Raw genomic sequence first — 16,609 nt, forward strand, 5'->3', positions numbered from 1 at the left:
CCAAATTAATTCATACCCCTGACCAGACCCTTAAATGAATTCAGTCTTCCAGCCAGATTCCTAACCTGATTCAGATCCCTAAATTAATTTCAACATCCAATCAGACAATCCTATTCACTCAGACCCCTAAATTAATTCAGAATTCCAACGTGACCCCTAATTTAATATCCACTGAGACCAGACCCCCCCCCCGCCCGCCAACGAATTTCACATCCCTATGTACTTAGTGTTCCCGGGTCCTATCTCCTTCACTGCTGCCTGGGCGCTTCTTCTCATTGGGCGCATGGGCCCTGCTTCACAAGCCCGGCCACAAAAAGAAAGCACAGGGACCCACCCACCAGCACCGTCCTTTTCAGTTAAAGGGTAACTAAACTTTAGGAAAGCTTTTGACATATCATCGTGACATGAAGTTTTGATTGGTGGGGTCCGAGCACAGAGACTCCCCACCGATCCCTAAAACGTAGGGGCAGAAGCGCTCGGGTGAGCACTGTTCTGCTGAGTTTCTTATTGGCTTTTCTGGGAACGGTGTTTGGGCTCAATAGAAAGTCTGAGTCCGTACACCTTTCGCTCGGTTTCTGATAGGCTTTCCTCGAAAAGCCAAGTGGCACAGCGCTCACCTGAGCGCTTCTACTGCTTCGTTTTCGCGTTCCATGGTGGTATCAGTTCTCAGACCCCCACCGATCAAATCTTCTGACATGTCACTATGACACTTTGACACTTTAGTTACTCTTTATGCTCTGTAGATGCAGCGTTCATCCTCTCATGGTTGTGGCCCTTTAACACTGGTGTAGTGAAAACTATTAAAGTTGTTCTTATTTCCCTCCTCTCCAGTTGATATTCCAGCTGCATTCCCAGAAGTGTGTCGTTTGCCATGAAAATGACAGAAGTGTAATCCTGCAGCCCTGCCAGCATTATGTATTATGTGAACAGTGTGCAGCGAGCAAACCGGGATGTCCTTACTGCAAGACCAAAAGAATGAAATGGTGATGAGCCTTTCAGTGGTTTACCGATCCATCTGTGTCATGTAATCAGACTAAATAATGTGTCACGTGTTTTAGCATTTGATATATAATTTAGAAATAATAACCAAAAGGTATAAAAAAAAACAATGTATCCAAAATGTATCTTCTGTCAGTAACAGACTGATCTCTACTGAGGGCCCCAAGGATGATTGGAAGAATTACAAATGTTAGGGATCTATGAAATCAAACATGGTTTCCTTGTTGTGTCTTAACATGCAAAAGGAATCTGCTTAAATAGAAAAAAAAAAAATATTAATAGCGAAAACTGACAATACTGGACCTAGGACCTATGAGAAAGTTCGGTCCACAAGACTTCATGATGAGTGGGGGGGGAATACAATGATGAGATGAATCAGAACAGGACTCTTTAGAAGACTCTTCACAGGCAGCTGACTTGACATATCAGTTAAAGTACCTACAAAAACGAGCATTATGTGATCTATTGGATCTATTGCCATTTTTTTAAAGGACCAAATAGAATCTCCGGCACGGCCTGTATTCACTTGGGATCACCGGTAAGAATTAACACGATGTGAATTTTACCCATCCCCAAGAATTTTACTTAACCTTTTATGTCAATGTGGTAAAATTCAATAAGGATGTATGGGGGGGGGGGGAGATGCATGGTCTTTAACCTTGGTCTGTTCTTGAATGCTTGCCTTTTATATATAGAAAAAAAACCGCAATTGATCCTAAAAAAACAATGATCCAATTTATTTAGGTAAATTCTGTGAGCTCCATCAAGGGCAAAAATATTTTAAAACAACATAGGGTTTAACTAATTGTGAACCCTTGAGGTTCTAAAAATGTGTATATTTATATAAATATATATATATCGGTGCTTCATGTGACCGCATTGTTGAACATACAACTTGTGAGCTTGGAATCAGTCTAGCACTATTTTTATTAGGTTATTTTGAAGAAGTTTAATTCTTGTAAAAGCACTTTGTTAACCAGGGATTATGTTTAGAGGTTATTATAAATTGCTTTAAGCTGCTTTTGTAGAATTTTATTCTTTTTTTATTATATATATATCTCTATATATAATTAATATGCGATAATATTGAGCTTTTTTTGTGTGTACTGTGAAATGAGAACTATTTCATGCCAGTTTATTACTGTTAAATAATTAGTGTAGTCAATTGATTTTTAATATGCTGAATTTAGTACTTTTATTAAATGAACAATACTGAGTAGCGGACAGTATAGTTTTCAGGTAAGAGCAAAATAATAGTATTTATAATTATAACCAGCAAATGGATGGATAATAAGGAGGCACATATTTCCAGTAGTGGTAAGCATTTAGAAAATCATTCTATTGAAGGAATCCATTTTATTTCAACTTTTTTTTTTTTAATTCTTATTATTCCAATCAAATTTATGTCAATTTTATGTTATGTATTTTTTTGTGTTTTTAATAGCTTTTTTATAATTACTTTGTATGGATCTTAACCTTATGATATCATTCATTTATAAGCTTTTCAGAGATGTGAAATGAGGTCACATGGCCACTTTTATCAAGTGCCTATACCTTACAGCAGCTAAAATTCTAGTTACTTACGTAAAAAAAATAATTTATGTTTTCTGTAGAATTTTTTTCTGGACATGCTTGAATAATTGGTTCAAAATTGGGCTTAAAATTTAAATTTGCTTCTCAACGTATTCCTAGGTAATAGAAGAAAATAAAATTAACAGATTGAAAAAAAAAATAATAATTTGAAAAAAAAAGCCTTCACACCTATATTGAACTTGGCATTGGTGCTATTATGAATTTTCTTTCGTTTTAGATCCCTTCCCTTTTTAATTTTTCATTTTTTTTTATTTATTTTCCAAATTTCTTTTTCTGCTGTATAAGAAAATGACGGTACCATATTTAGAATTAAAAAGGAATTTTCACGAAACTTTAACTGATATTTTTTGAAAATTCTTCTTTTTAATTGACAGTAAAGAAGTATAACGATTGTAGTCAAGAAATTGGAAATTTTTGCCTATAGAATATTGTTACTTAATGACATCAAAGATAAAAAAAAACATAAAAAGGTCAATAAATCCCCCCTCCCCCCCCCCATACACCTGCTAATTTAAAAAAAACGCAAACCCACCTCCACGCCTCCAGTTTGCTTTAACTGCTTTGGTGCTGTTTTATAGTAGCTTTATCCTGGATCCTTACACTTTTTCGAGCCTGACTGTGATACTTCTGTAAGTACAAAATATGCGAGGCGTGGCGGAGGATGTTTTTGAAGGAATACTGCATCTTTTGATCACTTGTATTTTCCGAGATTTTCTCTAAAATGATCATCGATCAGTTACATTTTTTGGGACTTCCCTTACGATTGTTCAGTGTCACGCGAAATTCAAATTTCTAAAAAAAAAATTTTTTTAATTTAAATCTTTGCTTTTACTTAGGATTGATGGTTTGGTAATTGCACTTAAGGACTATATAAAATACTGTATTCTAACACTGTATCTAGTTACAATTTACTGAATGAGCTGTTTTATATATTTTTTTTCTCCTTTTTGGTGACCCACACCCCGAATTGTATACGACCAACTACTGTGTTGCATTATGTATGTATTTCAATATTCATAATGCAAGCAAAGATGTGGCAAAATAGAATTCAGTTCACATGTGATGTAGTCCCGTCCCCGTCCCCCCCCCCCCCACAGTTGTCTAAAAACTTTGGGGGATGACAAAATAAAAACAGAAAAAAAAACATGGTGGTTTAGTAATCTATGCATTTGAACCTGATGAACATGTAATGGTTAACCACAAAAGGAGAAAAATACTCCACATGGTTTTCATTATTTCTCGGTTGCTGTATAAATGCCACAATTTGCTGTGTGTTATGAGCGCTTCTATTGTATTATGTTTTTTGTGGAGAAAAATATTTTCCTTTTTGTTTTGTGTGGTCTTTTGCCAAAGACTTTTGATGATTTGCATTTTGATAGGCAGAACAAATGTGCAAAGTGACTTTTTTTTTTCTTAACTGTGACCAAATTAGAAGTGTTGATGTATGAAAAGTTTAGAATTTTTTTGTTCTTTTTTACAATTCTTGATACTTGCTTTTTGCTTTTAGAGAGTAGGCGCTGATTATTTGACTTGTGGAATGTCATTCTAGAGCGGTTTTTTTAGTTTTTTAAAATGTAACAAATATTACGTAGCATTTGTTTTATTTAATTATTTAGCTATTTTACCATTTAATAATTAAATGAAAATATTATTTAGATTGAAAAGTGGCCATATGCATTGATTTTGTTTTCTTATTGTAACTTTTAGAAGTATTCACTTGTGGTATAGTCAGTTTATTTCGTTTTAGTTTTGTGTCTCTGTTTTTATATGCTTATTATGCACTTGGGGAACACCAACCAGAATTATGGTGCTTTTCTTTGGTCTTAACTTTTATATTTATATAATATATATTATATAATATATATAAAAAAAAAAAATTGTTTAATACTTTTAAAATGTTTTTTTTGGGGGATTTTGGATTTTTAGTACTGCTATTAATAAATGCATGGTTTGTAGATCATACATTTCCAGGAGGAATAACAGAGGAACGGCATAACAGAATTGACAATTCTGGAGCACATTTTTAGTCATGTCAGGAGGGGTCATCTTGCATGAATTCCCCATCACAGTCCACATACAATAGGCAAAATTCAGTGACTAAACCTACTGCTATGAGGTCCTAATTTTGCAGATGTGATAGACTTGGAATTTTAATTTGAATCCTCATTTGTTAGTTTACACCAGGGCTCCGCAACCTTTGGTACTGCAGCTGTTGTGAAACAATTCACAGCCTAATAAAGCCTTTGGCTGTCAGGGCATGCTGGGAGTTGTAGTTTCGGAACAGTTGGAGTGCTGAAGGTTGCGGACCCCTAATTTACACAGTTTATGATGACATATTTAGGATGGGATCTTGTTTTATCGGAGTTGTTTATAGTCCTAGCTCAGTCTTTTGGACCATAATATTTTACGCTACCGTTCAACGTTACTTCTAGTTCTGAAAGGTTCTTGTTGCAGTAAAGCGTGAAATACCGTAAATATTAGATTGTTTTTACCATATCTTAGAGTTTACAGTAAAAATATTTGTTTGTTCCTCCAATTATTTACCTCTTTACGGGATAAGACCCTTTGTATCACGCTAAAACTATAGAATTGTACATGATGTAAACTGTTTTTAAGGCGTCTTTGACTTTATGGTTTAAGCTGGCCATAATCATTAGATAAATATTAATCTGACTCATAAGGTTTAAGCAAATATTGTCTTAGACTGTTTTTTCATACGCCACTTTTAATATGAAGCGCACTGGAGTAAAATGTGCCTAATTTTAATGAATTAGGCCCATCTGACTGTCGGTGCTCCTGAAAGGCAAGTCTACGCCAACTACATGCTGGAGGTTTAAGGCCGGGTTCCCATGTAGCGTAAACGCTGTGTAATTTCCGCAACGGAATTCTGTGCGGAGATTCGGCAACATTTACAGTAGCAGCAAAGTGGATGAGATTTAGAAAATCATGCCCACGCTGCGGATAAAACCGTAGCGTAAACGTTAATAAATTGACCTGCGGTGCGCAATTTAATTCTGCAGCATTTAAATTTATGCTGCTTTTTTTGTTTTTTTTAATTTTTTTTTTATTTGTTGCGGGTTTTCCCCATTAAATTCAATGGGGGTGCAAAACCCGCAACAGTAAGCCAAGTGTTGCGACTTTTGCGCCAGTCATATCCGCCGCAAAAATCTCAACTCATGGGAAAAATAAAACTTACCCAGAAGTCTCTCCTTCCTGCAGTTCGGCTTCGTGGGATGAAGTTTCATCCCATGTGACCACTGCAGTTAATCACAGGCGGCAGCGTCACATGGTCTGCAACATCATCCCAGGAGGCCGGACTACATGCAGAAAAGCGGGAAGGGGTAAGTAAGATCCTTTTTTTTTTCTCCCCAGCACTTATTTTTTTCCGATGCGGAAATTTCTTTAAAAAAAAAAACGCAAGTGATTTTTATGTAGCGTATCCGACCCGTGGGGTCCCGGCCGTAAAAAATGAAATTTACGTTTTTGCGCAAATTACGACATTTCTATGCCAGAAATTTGGCATAGTGTTTCATAAATTTCCCCCATTGGCTTTTGTGAGATTGGACAACAATCTCTTGTGAATGGGGCGACCTGACTTCGGCCTCCTGTCCTTAAATGACTGCCATATTAACTGCTGATTGTTGGCATTCCAGAGACAGCCCCACAGCCGATTAGGAGCTGTGCATGGAAAAAATAAATCAGAAGGAATGTCTTGTATACATACAAATGCCCAAGAATATTACATTCAATTATTTGTTTTCTTAAAGGGGGAAGGAAGGAGTTCCCATTTTCTCCTTAATCGGGTCTAATCTGACCGCTAACTTAAATATATGCTAAATACCTAAATTTTTGTAAGTTTTAGCCTTCTGCAGATATTAGGGAAATCTCTATCCTGGGTCCCCCTCTTTGTAGCTTGTTGTCTTGGGTTATGGCCACCACTACGGTCTTGCAGTTGTTGCCACACTTGCGCTGTGTTCTCTCAGATTCCTCTATTGCAGGGGATGGTCGGGGTCTCAGTAGCAGCCCTGCAGCCACTCTATAGTGCTGCAGACCCTATACACTGCCGATGCTGCTATGGGAAATTGTATATGGCAGCATTGCGTAGGTTCAGGCTAGTGGCATGATGACCTCGGCACCCTGCCTCTGTCATAAACTGCCAATCAAATGATGAGTACCGCCCACCACAGACAGCAGCAAACCAGGAAGTGGCAGGCGGCGGCAGCCATGATGTAACAGTAAACGGGGAGATGGGAATACCCCTTTATCAATATCTTTGAGCCACTTTTATAGCCTTCTATTACAGCAACCGTGTATTATCCTTGTTTACCTTTAGACTACTAATAGTGGCAGTATAGTACAAGGGAGAGTAACATTGATTGGGAGACTTTAATTTATGAGGAATATCATATACTATAAAATACTTGCAGGGTTCTGCTTTTTATAAAGTAATATTTAGGCTCTTGTATTACAATTGTGCTCGTTATCCCATGTGTTATAAGTTACTTGTCTGCGCTATAAGCCAATTTACAGGCTTATTCACGTTACAGTGCAATGCGGTCTCATTATATTTGTATTGTTTTGATATCTGCAATAAGCACACCGCCAGACAAGTTCTTAGGCATAATGTAAGTTTACGTAGTTACCCCCACCCCCCCCCACCCCTATTGATTTCAGTACATGAAGAAAAAAAAGCAGTCCGGGATAACACAGCCTAGATATTCGTGTCCGAACATTTTAGTGCCCTTATTTCAGCCTCGACACCCGATCCCCTTGGTTTACTGAACCGAACTTGGATCACCATAGAAACCCATGTTTGGTTCAGTAGGACTGTGGATCCGGATATTGTCGCAATAATATGAATATTAAGATACAGGCGTATTGTGGCGTTGGAATACCACGTAATTAAACCATTTTTTGCCACTACCAAATTTGAGCAGGGTCTTTTTATTGTTATTAGTGTTATTTATTTTTCAAGAAAAGTAACAGACCAAAGAAATGTACCAAAATGGGAAACTTTCTGAATGACTTCTGGGGTTTTTAGGCGTTTTCTTATATTGTCCATCTATTCACATACAATCTGGCTGGTCACCTGACGATGGCGTCCGTTCCGTTTCAGTGTATGCAGTTTCTTCCACTTGTTGAAAGAAGAACCTTTCTGTACATTAACCCTTTATTTGATTGCGGAGTTAAATTCTAAAATTGGATACATAATGTGGATTGTAGTATTCTCGCCAGGTGACTTTCATATTAAGAAGTCTACATGGTGTATGCAAAAACTGCAAAGTGCAAGTTAGAAAATGCAATTAATGAATAAATGCACTATAAAATTTTTATTAAATTCATCAATAAATGACTAACGATCGGGAGATTTAAGACCTTTGACCAAATAATTAAAGAGGACTGATAACATGTTGCAATACAGCAGCACAATTCTGCATTAAAGGGCTTTCTGTAATAGTGATTGTATCCTGTACCATGTAGTCATTACAAGTCTGACCTGTGACAACATATTTTTTTAAGGGGTTGTACAGGAACAGCAAAAAGTCCTTTTTTTTTTTTCTCCCAGAAACCGCGCCACTCTTGTCTATGGGCTATGTCTGCTATTGCAGCACAGCCCCATTCACTTGAATGTGGATGAACTGTAATACCAGAGTTTTTGAAAGTCACATTTAGACCTTATTCACACTAACGCATTTCACGTCCATGTGCGGTTTGTTGAAATAACGGACTGTGCACTGACCGATGCAGCTCAATGGGGCTATTCACACATCTTTTTTTTTTTCACAAAGCGTGCGTTCGTTGCAAGAAACTCCCTGCATGTTCTGTTCCGTTTTTGCAGACAATTTCGCCCATCGAAGTCAATGGGTGCTTGAAGATAACGGACAGCACAGACTACCTCTGTGTACAGTCCGTTTTTCCTGGAGAGTTGCTAAGGAAATAGGGGAAAAAAAGTAAAACCAGAATGCGGATGACGCGAATGACAAACGCTCGTAAAACATGCGCACAGACATGCAGAAGTAAAACTGTCCATGCTTTACGGACGCTCATCAGGCACGCTAGTCTGTATGAGGCCTTATTCAGACGATCGTCCCTGATTTGCATCCATAAAACGCGGACTGTTTTAAGTCACTGTGTGTATGTACATGATTACAGTACGAGACAGTTTTCCTGCAGCGAGGCAGGGACTCCTAGCGTCGTACATAACTATGATGCTAGGAGCCCGGCTCCCTGCATGGTGTTCGGTCCGAGACTTGCGGCAAGAAATACGTTCCGTCCATTACGGACGTAACATGGTCATGTGAACCCAGCCTTACTGTCCATGAAAAACTGACCGCACACGGATGTCAATGTAGATGTGATCATTAGTCACGCAGGACCAGCTTTCAGCCGAGCCGTCAGTACAGCTGACCTGTTGGAATCGGCTCTATTGGAAGGATACAGCTTCTATGTATGCAGGATTCATAGAAGCGGTATCTTAAAAAGTTAATTTTCTCAATTTTTTAAATAAAAGTAAATTTAAATCACTGAAAACATTGATTTTTTTAAAAATTGCTTTAAAGGTATACACAGAAACTCAACGGGAGGCATCTGCCCATCCTTAAAGGTTAAGATGTGGCGCCAATATCATTAATGTAACATTGTGTAAAAGTATTGCTGAATATGTGACCGCTCCTCTATACTTGTAGCCGGTGTAGATTCATATGGATGTTGCCATACAGCAGTGACTGAGGATAAATAAAATGCATATTGTTTTGGTTTCTCAGGGTTTTGCAGACTTCGGAGGGTTTACAATGGAATTTAAGCTGCATATCGTGTTTTTTTTTTTTTAATTTGGAGAACATATCCTTTTGGTTATCGATCTTTATCTTAACTAGTGTTTAAATAATAGTAGTAATATTGTTACAGTATATTGTGTAACTGTGGTCAGTGTAAGACCTTAAATATTATTATACATTTTACATGTATTAATTTATGGAAGCTAACCTGGCTTGCTTGTATCGAAAAAGAATGGTCTTGTGAATGGGATTCTTTTTTTTTTTTCTCGATGAAGTATTATTTATAATGGCATAATCATCTTACTTCTAGTGAATCGTTTCAAATTGTTAACACTTGTTTTTAAGAAAAAAAAACCTTTTACACTAGCATTTATGCAATGGTTTACAAAATTCATGGAATTATTTTTATTCAATATGGGAATTAAAATAATAATTTTGGATCTTTAAAATGGTTGTGGTGGTTTTCTTTTAAGAATATGGTGTAACCGATATATCCCTATGGTTACTTGACATGCAAAACACACACCCAGACGGTCATATTGGTTTTTGGAATGGGTAACTTGACCCAAGAAAATCGAAACTTAAGGCCCACAGTGGGCGTATTTTTACTTTAGACCGAGTGGGCGTTGTACAGGGGAGTGTATGACTCTGACCAATCAGCATCATGCACTCCTCTCCATTCATTTCCTCAGCACATAGGGATCCTGCTAGATGCTTATGTGCTGTCTTATACTGACACATTAACAATACTGAAGTGTTTAGACAGTGAATAGACATTCCACGGAATGTCTATTCGCAATCTCTGCACTTCGTTACTGTTTCTCTGGTAGTTACAGCAGAGGAAGCGTGATCTCGTTGTAACCTGTCATCTACAGCGTAATCTCGCGAGATCACGCTTCCTCTGCTGTAACTACCACAGACAGAGTAACGAAGTGCAGAGATTGTGAATAGACATCCCGTGGAATGTCTGTTCACTGTCTAAACACTTCAGTATTGTTAATGTGTAAGTATAAGACAGCACATAAGGATCTAGCAGGATCCCTATGTGCTGAGGAAATGAATGGAGAGGAGTGCATGATACTGATTGGTCAGTCATACACTCCCCTGTACAACGCCCACTTGGTCTAACGTAAAAATACGCCCACTTGGGTATTAAGCAATTCATTAGCATAAATCTAAAATCGCTAATAAAGTGGTAAAAATAGCAGTGCTTTTTTTTTACAAAAAAAACGATCTGTCACCTACATTATAGCGCCGATCTCCTTATGTAGGAGACAGGGCACTTATAATGTGGTGACAGAGCCTCTTTAATGGAGCTGAGCTGCACTGGCCATTAAGCACCTGAACCCCTGAGGACGCGGTCTAGCACAGCGAAACATGTCGGGGGGGCTCTTATACCTACTATTTTAATCTAATATGTACCTCCGTTGCTCTCCACATATGTTAACTGTTTAACTCGCTGGTCTGCAGCTGCGAACATTACCAAATATAACACATATACACATGGTCTAATGTGCACAGCTCGTTTATACCTCAAACGGAGGTGATGTTACTTATTTTAATCATTCAGTGTAGTCAGTCTTTTTGCTTTATAGAAGCACAATAAAATTTGTTCATTTATTTATCCATTTATTTAGTCATTGGCAGTTGGATTAAAAGGAATTTTTCTGCTGGTAGCAGTTTTGTGTAAATATATTGTCCTTTAATTCCTACTAACTGCTGGGGTCTTTTTCCTTTCATGAGCTGCAATACCAGACACAACCTATGGATAGGTGTGGCACCATTTCTGAAAGAAAGCAGACTTGTTCTAAACCTGGTGAACCCAACCCTTGACAGGGCTGCGGTGCCAGACAGACCGACACAGACCTAAGTTGGGTACTGCAGTAAGGCCTAGTCCACACTTTTTTGCAGGCAGAAAATTCTGTCTGGAAAAATTAGCTCCAGCTGTTTTTAAATGGTTTTGCACCACACTCGTTTTGTTACCGCATTTCTTGAGACTTTTTTTTACCTCTTTCTTCAACAGGCAAAGGACAAAACCGCCGTGGCCTTTCGCAATGTTTATTTCCATTTCCCATTAATTTCAGTAGGGTTTTTGAGGCAGAAAACGCCTCAAGTTATGTCATGTCGCTTTCTTTTCTCGTGAGTGTTTTATCCCCGCTGGCGGGAGAAAACTCCACCTCCCATTAAAATCAATAGGAGGTGGTTTCACGTCAAAAACAGTGGCAAAAAAACTCAGTGTGAACTAGCCCTAAAGGTACTATGGCACTCCAGACAGTCCTGTGGACCCATCTTTTTGATGAGTGGCAAGGGGGTCCTGGGGTTTGGACCACACATTTATGGTCTATCCCTAGTATAGACCATCCATGTTTATTTCCTGTCAGTGCTCTCAACTTATGTCTAAAATTTGCTTTATAACAGGGAAAACTATACTGAGGAAATAAAATGGTTCTAATAATTTTTGGATGAAATTTTGAAACATGGGAAAAAGTTTTATATACTCCTGACGCAACATGCGGAGCTTTCTCACACTTGTATATATTGCCTCTGATCCATATACCTTAATGGAACTGATGACACTAGTGCACTCGTATTCCCCTTTCATACAACAGTAATGTAGGTCTGTGTTAATATGCAACATGGAATTGGGTGTTAATATAAAGTGTGTGGTCATCAAATGTCCAGGGACTAACTGATATTTCACCTGTACCCGCAGTGGTTACGGTGCCTATAAACTGGAGTATAAAGAAGGTCTTATCTGGCAGTTCAGCAAGTGCGCGCAGCACTTCAGAGGGAAGACTGGCTCCCACATCTACAAAATGAGCTAAACGTCAATGATTTCTGTTTCCTCCATTTATATGCGAGTCAGAGGACGTCCGTCTCTTAGAACGTCGAGTACAATCCCGAGACATTACGTACAAAATCACATCTTTATTTTAATGGGATTACAAGACCCAAAATAAATATAGGCATTATATACAGGAGGTGGGCGGATCCCGATCCATGGTCGCTCTCCATCAAACATCCAAAATCTGCTGAAAATGTATAAATTATCCATTAAATCGCAATATATAATAGTGTACAGATCAATAGTGAGAAATATCCGGATACTACAGGGATCTAACGTTCCTTCCCACGTCCTGTGTACTACCCCTCAATGGCGTCACCTGAAGCGCCGCTCCCGTTTAGTCTATTTAATGGGTAATACATCTTGAACCGGTGTATTTTATTTGATGGGGAGCGATTTTCGTCCAGGATCCATCCTCTCCCCGTATATAACGCCATTGTGGTTTAGATATTGATGAAGGCTGTTTTGTAGCCAAAGTGACGCACGACCAGTATAAAACTTCCATGATTGTTTGCATCTAAGATTCCCAGCGTATTACTTACACGAAGAATCTTAGATGGAAACACTAAAGTAAAAAAATGTCATACTTATTGTGATACTTCCACAATCATTTGTATTCTATAATACCCCTTCAAAAAAGAAAAACAAAATATATTTGAACTTTCTGCAGTTTTCTTGTTTGTCTTCCCATCGTTTCCTTGAACTCTGCTTGCTGTCAGTGGATGGAAACATTCTTGTTTACATGCAAAGGCTCAAAAGCTGCGCTGACCACATCCAACTGACACAGGTGCACGGATCAATAAAGAAAGCCACGCTTGTGTGTGGGTTGTGACGAGTGCAGCTCCGCTCTGTTTACGTAAATGCTGCTGAACTGCAATACCAGATCCAGGTCATTGAGAAAAGTGGCGTTGTGTCTGACATTAGAAAAACAAATACATTTTTTTTTTTCCAGACAACCTTTTCAAGGGGATTGTCCCACCATAACTTAGCTCCTCTCCACAGGATAGGTGATATGTTTTTGATTGTTGAGGGCCCCATCGATCATAAGAATGGAGGTCTCAAGTCTCCTGTTTGAATGGTGCAGCGGTGACGCATGCACGTGACCGCTACATTCACGCTCTATGGCGCTGACTGAGATAGCTGAGCACTCTGTTAGTCCGCAAGAAAATGACTGTATTCGCAGAAGCATGCGTGACTGCCGCATCATTCAAAGAGGGGAGTCTGGACTCCTGTTTTCATGATCGGTGGGACCTCCAGCAATCATAAACAGATCACTTATCCTGTGGAAAGGTGTTAAGTTGTTAGGGTGGGACAACTTCTTCAATAAAATCACTGTTAAGCAGGATTTACACGAGCGTGTGCGTTTTGCCCGCGCAAAAGGCACTTGACAGCTCCGTGTGGCAGCAGCGTATGATGCGCGGCTGCGTGCTTTTCGCGCAGCCGCCATCATTATGACACTCCGTATGGATGTTTGTAAACAGAAAAGCTTGTGGTGCTTTTCTGTTTTCATTCATCCTTTTCACAGCTGTTGCGCGAATCACGCTCATCCCACGGAAATGCTTCCGTGAGGTGTGCGTGATTTTCACGCACCCATTGACTTCAATGCACGGACGTATATCCCGTTCGTCTGAATAAGCCCTTACAACAGAGATGCGTACATGTCCCTTGATGCAGCCATAAACACTACAATGAAAACCATGGTTTAAATTTCTAGTTACAATTAACGTACAGTAAAAAACTGCATATTGTTTCTGGCTAACACAGTACTACACAAAGTTAAATAGTTTTGTGTCAAAGAAGACCAAAGTATAGTAGGTATGATCCCTTTATTGGCTAACCATAAAAACGATATATGAAGCTTTCAGAGCGCACAGGCTCCTTCAGGCTGTTTACAAATGAATGACTTAGAAAAAAGCACAACATTTAGGGTATGTGCACACGAGGGCGTCCGTAACGGCTGAAATTACGGGGATGTTTCAGCCTGAAAACATCCCCGTAATTTCAGCCGTACCGGCATGTGCAGGCGCTTGAACGCCGCGTCAATTACGGCCGTAATTAGCGCTGCTATTCATTGGAGTCAATGAATAGCGGCTCCAATTACGGCCAAAGAAGTGACAGGTCACTTCTTCTACGCGGGCGTCTATTTACGCGCCGTCATTTGACAGCGGCGCGTAAATATACGCCTCGTGTGAACAGACAAACGTCTGCCCATTGCTTTCAATGGGCAGATGTTTGTCAGCGCTATTGAGGCGCTATTTTCGGGCGTAATTCGGGGCAAAAACGCCCGATTTACGTCCGTAAATAGGCCGTGTGAACATACCCTTAAAGAGGCTCTGTCACCAGATGATCAAACCCCTATCTCCTATTGCATGTGATCGGCGCTGCAATGTAGATAACGGTAACGTTTTTTTTGTTTTGTTTTTTTGGCCAAGTTATGAGCAATTTTATATTTATGCAAATGAGCCTAATGGACAACTGGGCGTGTTTTCTCTTATTTCCAACTGGGCGTGTATTGTGTGTGTACATCTGGGCGTGTATTATGTATGTACATCTGGGCGTTTTTACTTCTTTTACTAGCTGGGCATTGTGAATAGAAGTGTATTATGCTGACGAATCAGCATCATCCACTTCTCTTCGTTACCACCCAGCTTCTGGCAGTGCACAGACACACAGCGTGTCCTCGCGAGATCACGCTGTGACGTCACTTCCTCCCTCAGGAACTTCATCGCGTCGGATGAGCGAGAACACGCTGTGTGTCTGTGCACTGCCAGAAGCTGGGTGGTAACGAAGAGAAGTGGATGATGCTGATTCGTCAGCATCATACACTTCTATTCACAACGCCCAGCTAGTAAAACAAGTAAAAACGCCCAGATGTACATACATAATACACGCCCAGTTGGAAATAAGAGAAAACACGCCCAGTTGTCCATTAGAAAGGCTCATTTGCATAAATATAAAATTGCTCATAACTTGGCCAAAAATGATCGTTTTTTAAAAACAAAAAAACCTTACTGTTATCTACATTGCAGCGCCGATCACAGGCAATAGGAGATAGGGATTTGATAATCTGGTGACAGAGCCTCTTTAAAATGTTACATAAAGACAATTAGTACATGAGGAGATACATTAAGATAAGCCGAGGCCATAAAACGGAGGTTATAGGGGTGATGACTTAGGAGTTGAGGGATCTGGAGTCAGTCTGATGGGGATGTGATGTGTGTCCATGTAGTGGCTCATAAATCCTGGTGTTTGATTGAGGCCTTGTGTCAATGACTTGAATCAGCTTGAATTCACAAATTTCTTTTTTCTTGGCGAGGCCTTATTCACACGAACGTGTCCGTTTTGCGTGTGTAAAAAACGCAGCGTTTTTCCTGCGTTGCAGTTCCTTGTGACATCGGTGTATGGTGCTTGTCAGCGGACACACGCTGCGTAAAAAACACGGAATGTCTGAATGGCCCCATTGACTTGCATAGGTCCGTGCGATGCGCATTGTTTTCACGCACGTACCACGGACGTGAAATACGCTCGTGTGAATTAGGCCTGAGAAGAGACTGACACTTTTCCTTGCAACAGTAGAAAATGCAAGACCTGTACCAACATCTTATCATCAAACACCATCCAGATACCAAACACGCAGCAGGACTATAAAATCACTGGCTCGTTCTCCTGTACATCCTCCAATGTCGTGTACATGACCCTGTGTACAAGGGGCATCAATAAAAGCATCTACAGTGGGAGAAACTAAACCAAAACTACAAAACCAGGATGAATCTTTAGAGATACAATAAAATAAAACACTTCTCTAAACCAGGACCACAGTTTGGCAGATTTAAAGGTCCAAATATTGAAGGGTCATTTTAAGAATGACAGACAGAAAAATGTGGGCATTCAAGCGGATGATATTATTCCGGTCATTGAAACGGCTTCGTTCACGACTGCGCCAGGGCTCCGTTCTGTCGGAACGGAGGCCTGACCGACACAAACGGAAACCATAGGTTTCCATCACCTTTGATTTCAATGGTGACGGATCCGGTGCCAATGGTTTCCGTTGTGCAGGGGTTCCGTAGTTTTGACGGAATCAATACCATAGTAGTCTACGCTATTGATTCAGTCAAAATGACGGAACCCTTGCACAACTGAGACAAACGGAAACCATTGGCACCAGATTTATCACCATTGAAATCAATGGTGATGGAAACCTATGGTGTCAGTCAGGGCTCCGTTCTGACGGAACAGCGAAATGGAGCCCTGACGCAGATGTGAACGCAGCCTTAAATGCTGTGCATTTTTCTAAGTCATTCAATTGTAAACTTGCCTGAAGAAAGCCTGTGTGCTCTGAAAGCTTCCTATATAATTTTTCTCGTTCGCCAATAAAGGTATCACACCTACTATACTC

General features: G+C 39.6%; 1 protein-coding gene across 4 annotated transcripts in view; it reads left to right on the forward strand.

Moving 5' to 3' along the window:
• Window positions 1-9,817, forward strand: part of UNKL (unk like zinc finger) — a 71,193-nt gene extending 61,376 nt beyond the window's left edge. For all 4 annotated transcript variants that reach the window (XM_075830311.1, XM_075830313.1, XM_075830314.1 and 1 more), the window contains one exon: window positions 832-9,817. In XM_075830311.1, coding sequence (XP_075686426.1) covers window positions 832-987 — 156 coding nt within the window. In that variant the 3' untranslated portion in view covers window positions 988-9,817. The remainder of the gene's footprint in view (window positions 1-831) is intronic.
• Window positions 9,818-16,609: the final 6,792 nt, after the last annotated feature.

This window comes from Rhinoderma darwinii, chromosome 6, assembly GCF_050947455.1.
Source record: "Rhinoderma darwinii isolate aRhiDar2 chromosome 6, aRhiDar2.hap1, whole genome shotgun sequence".
Lineage (NCBI taxonomy): Eukaryota > Metazoa > Chordata > Amphibia > Anura > Rhinodermatidae > Rhinoderma > Rhinoderma darwinii.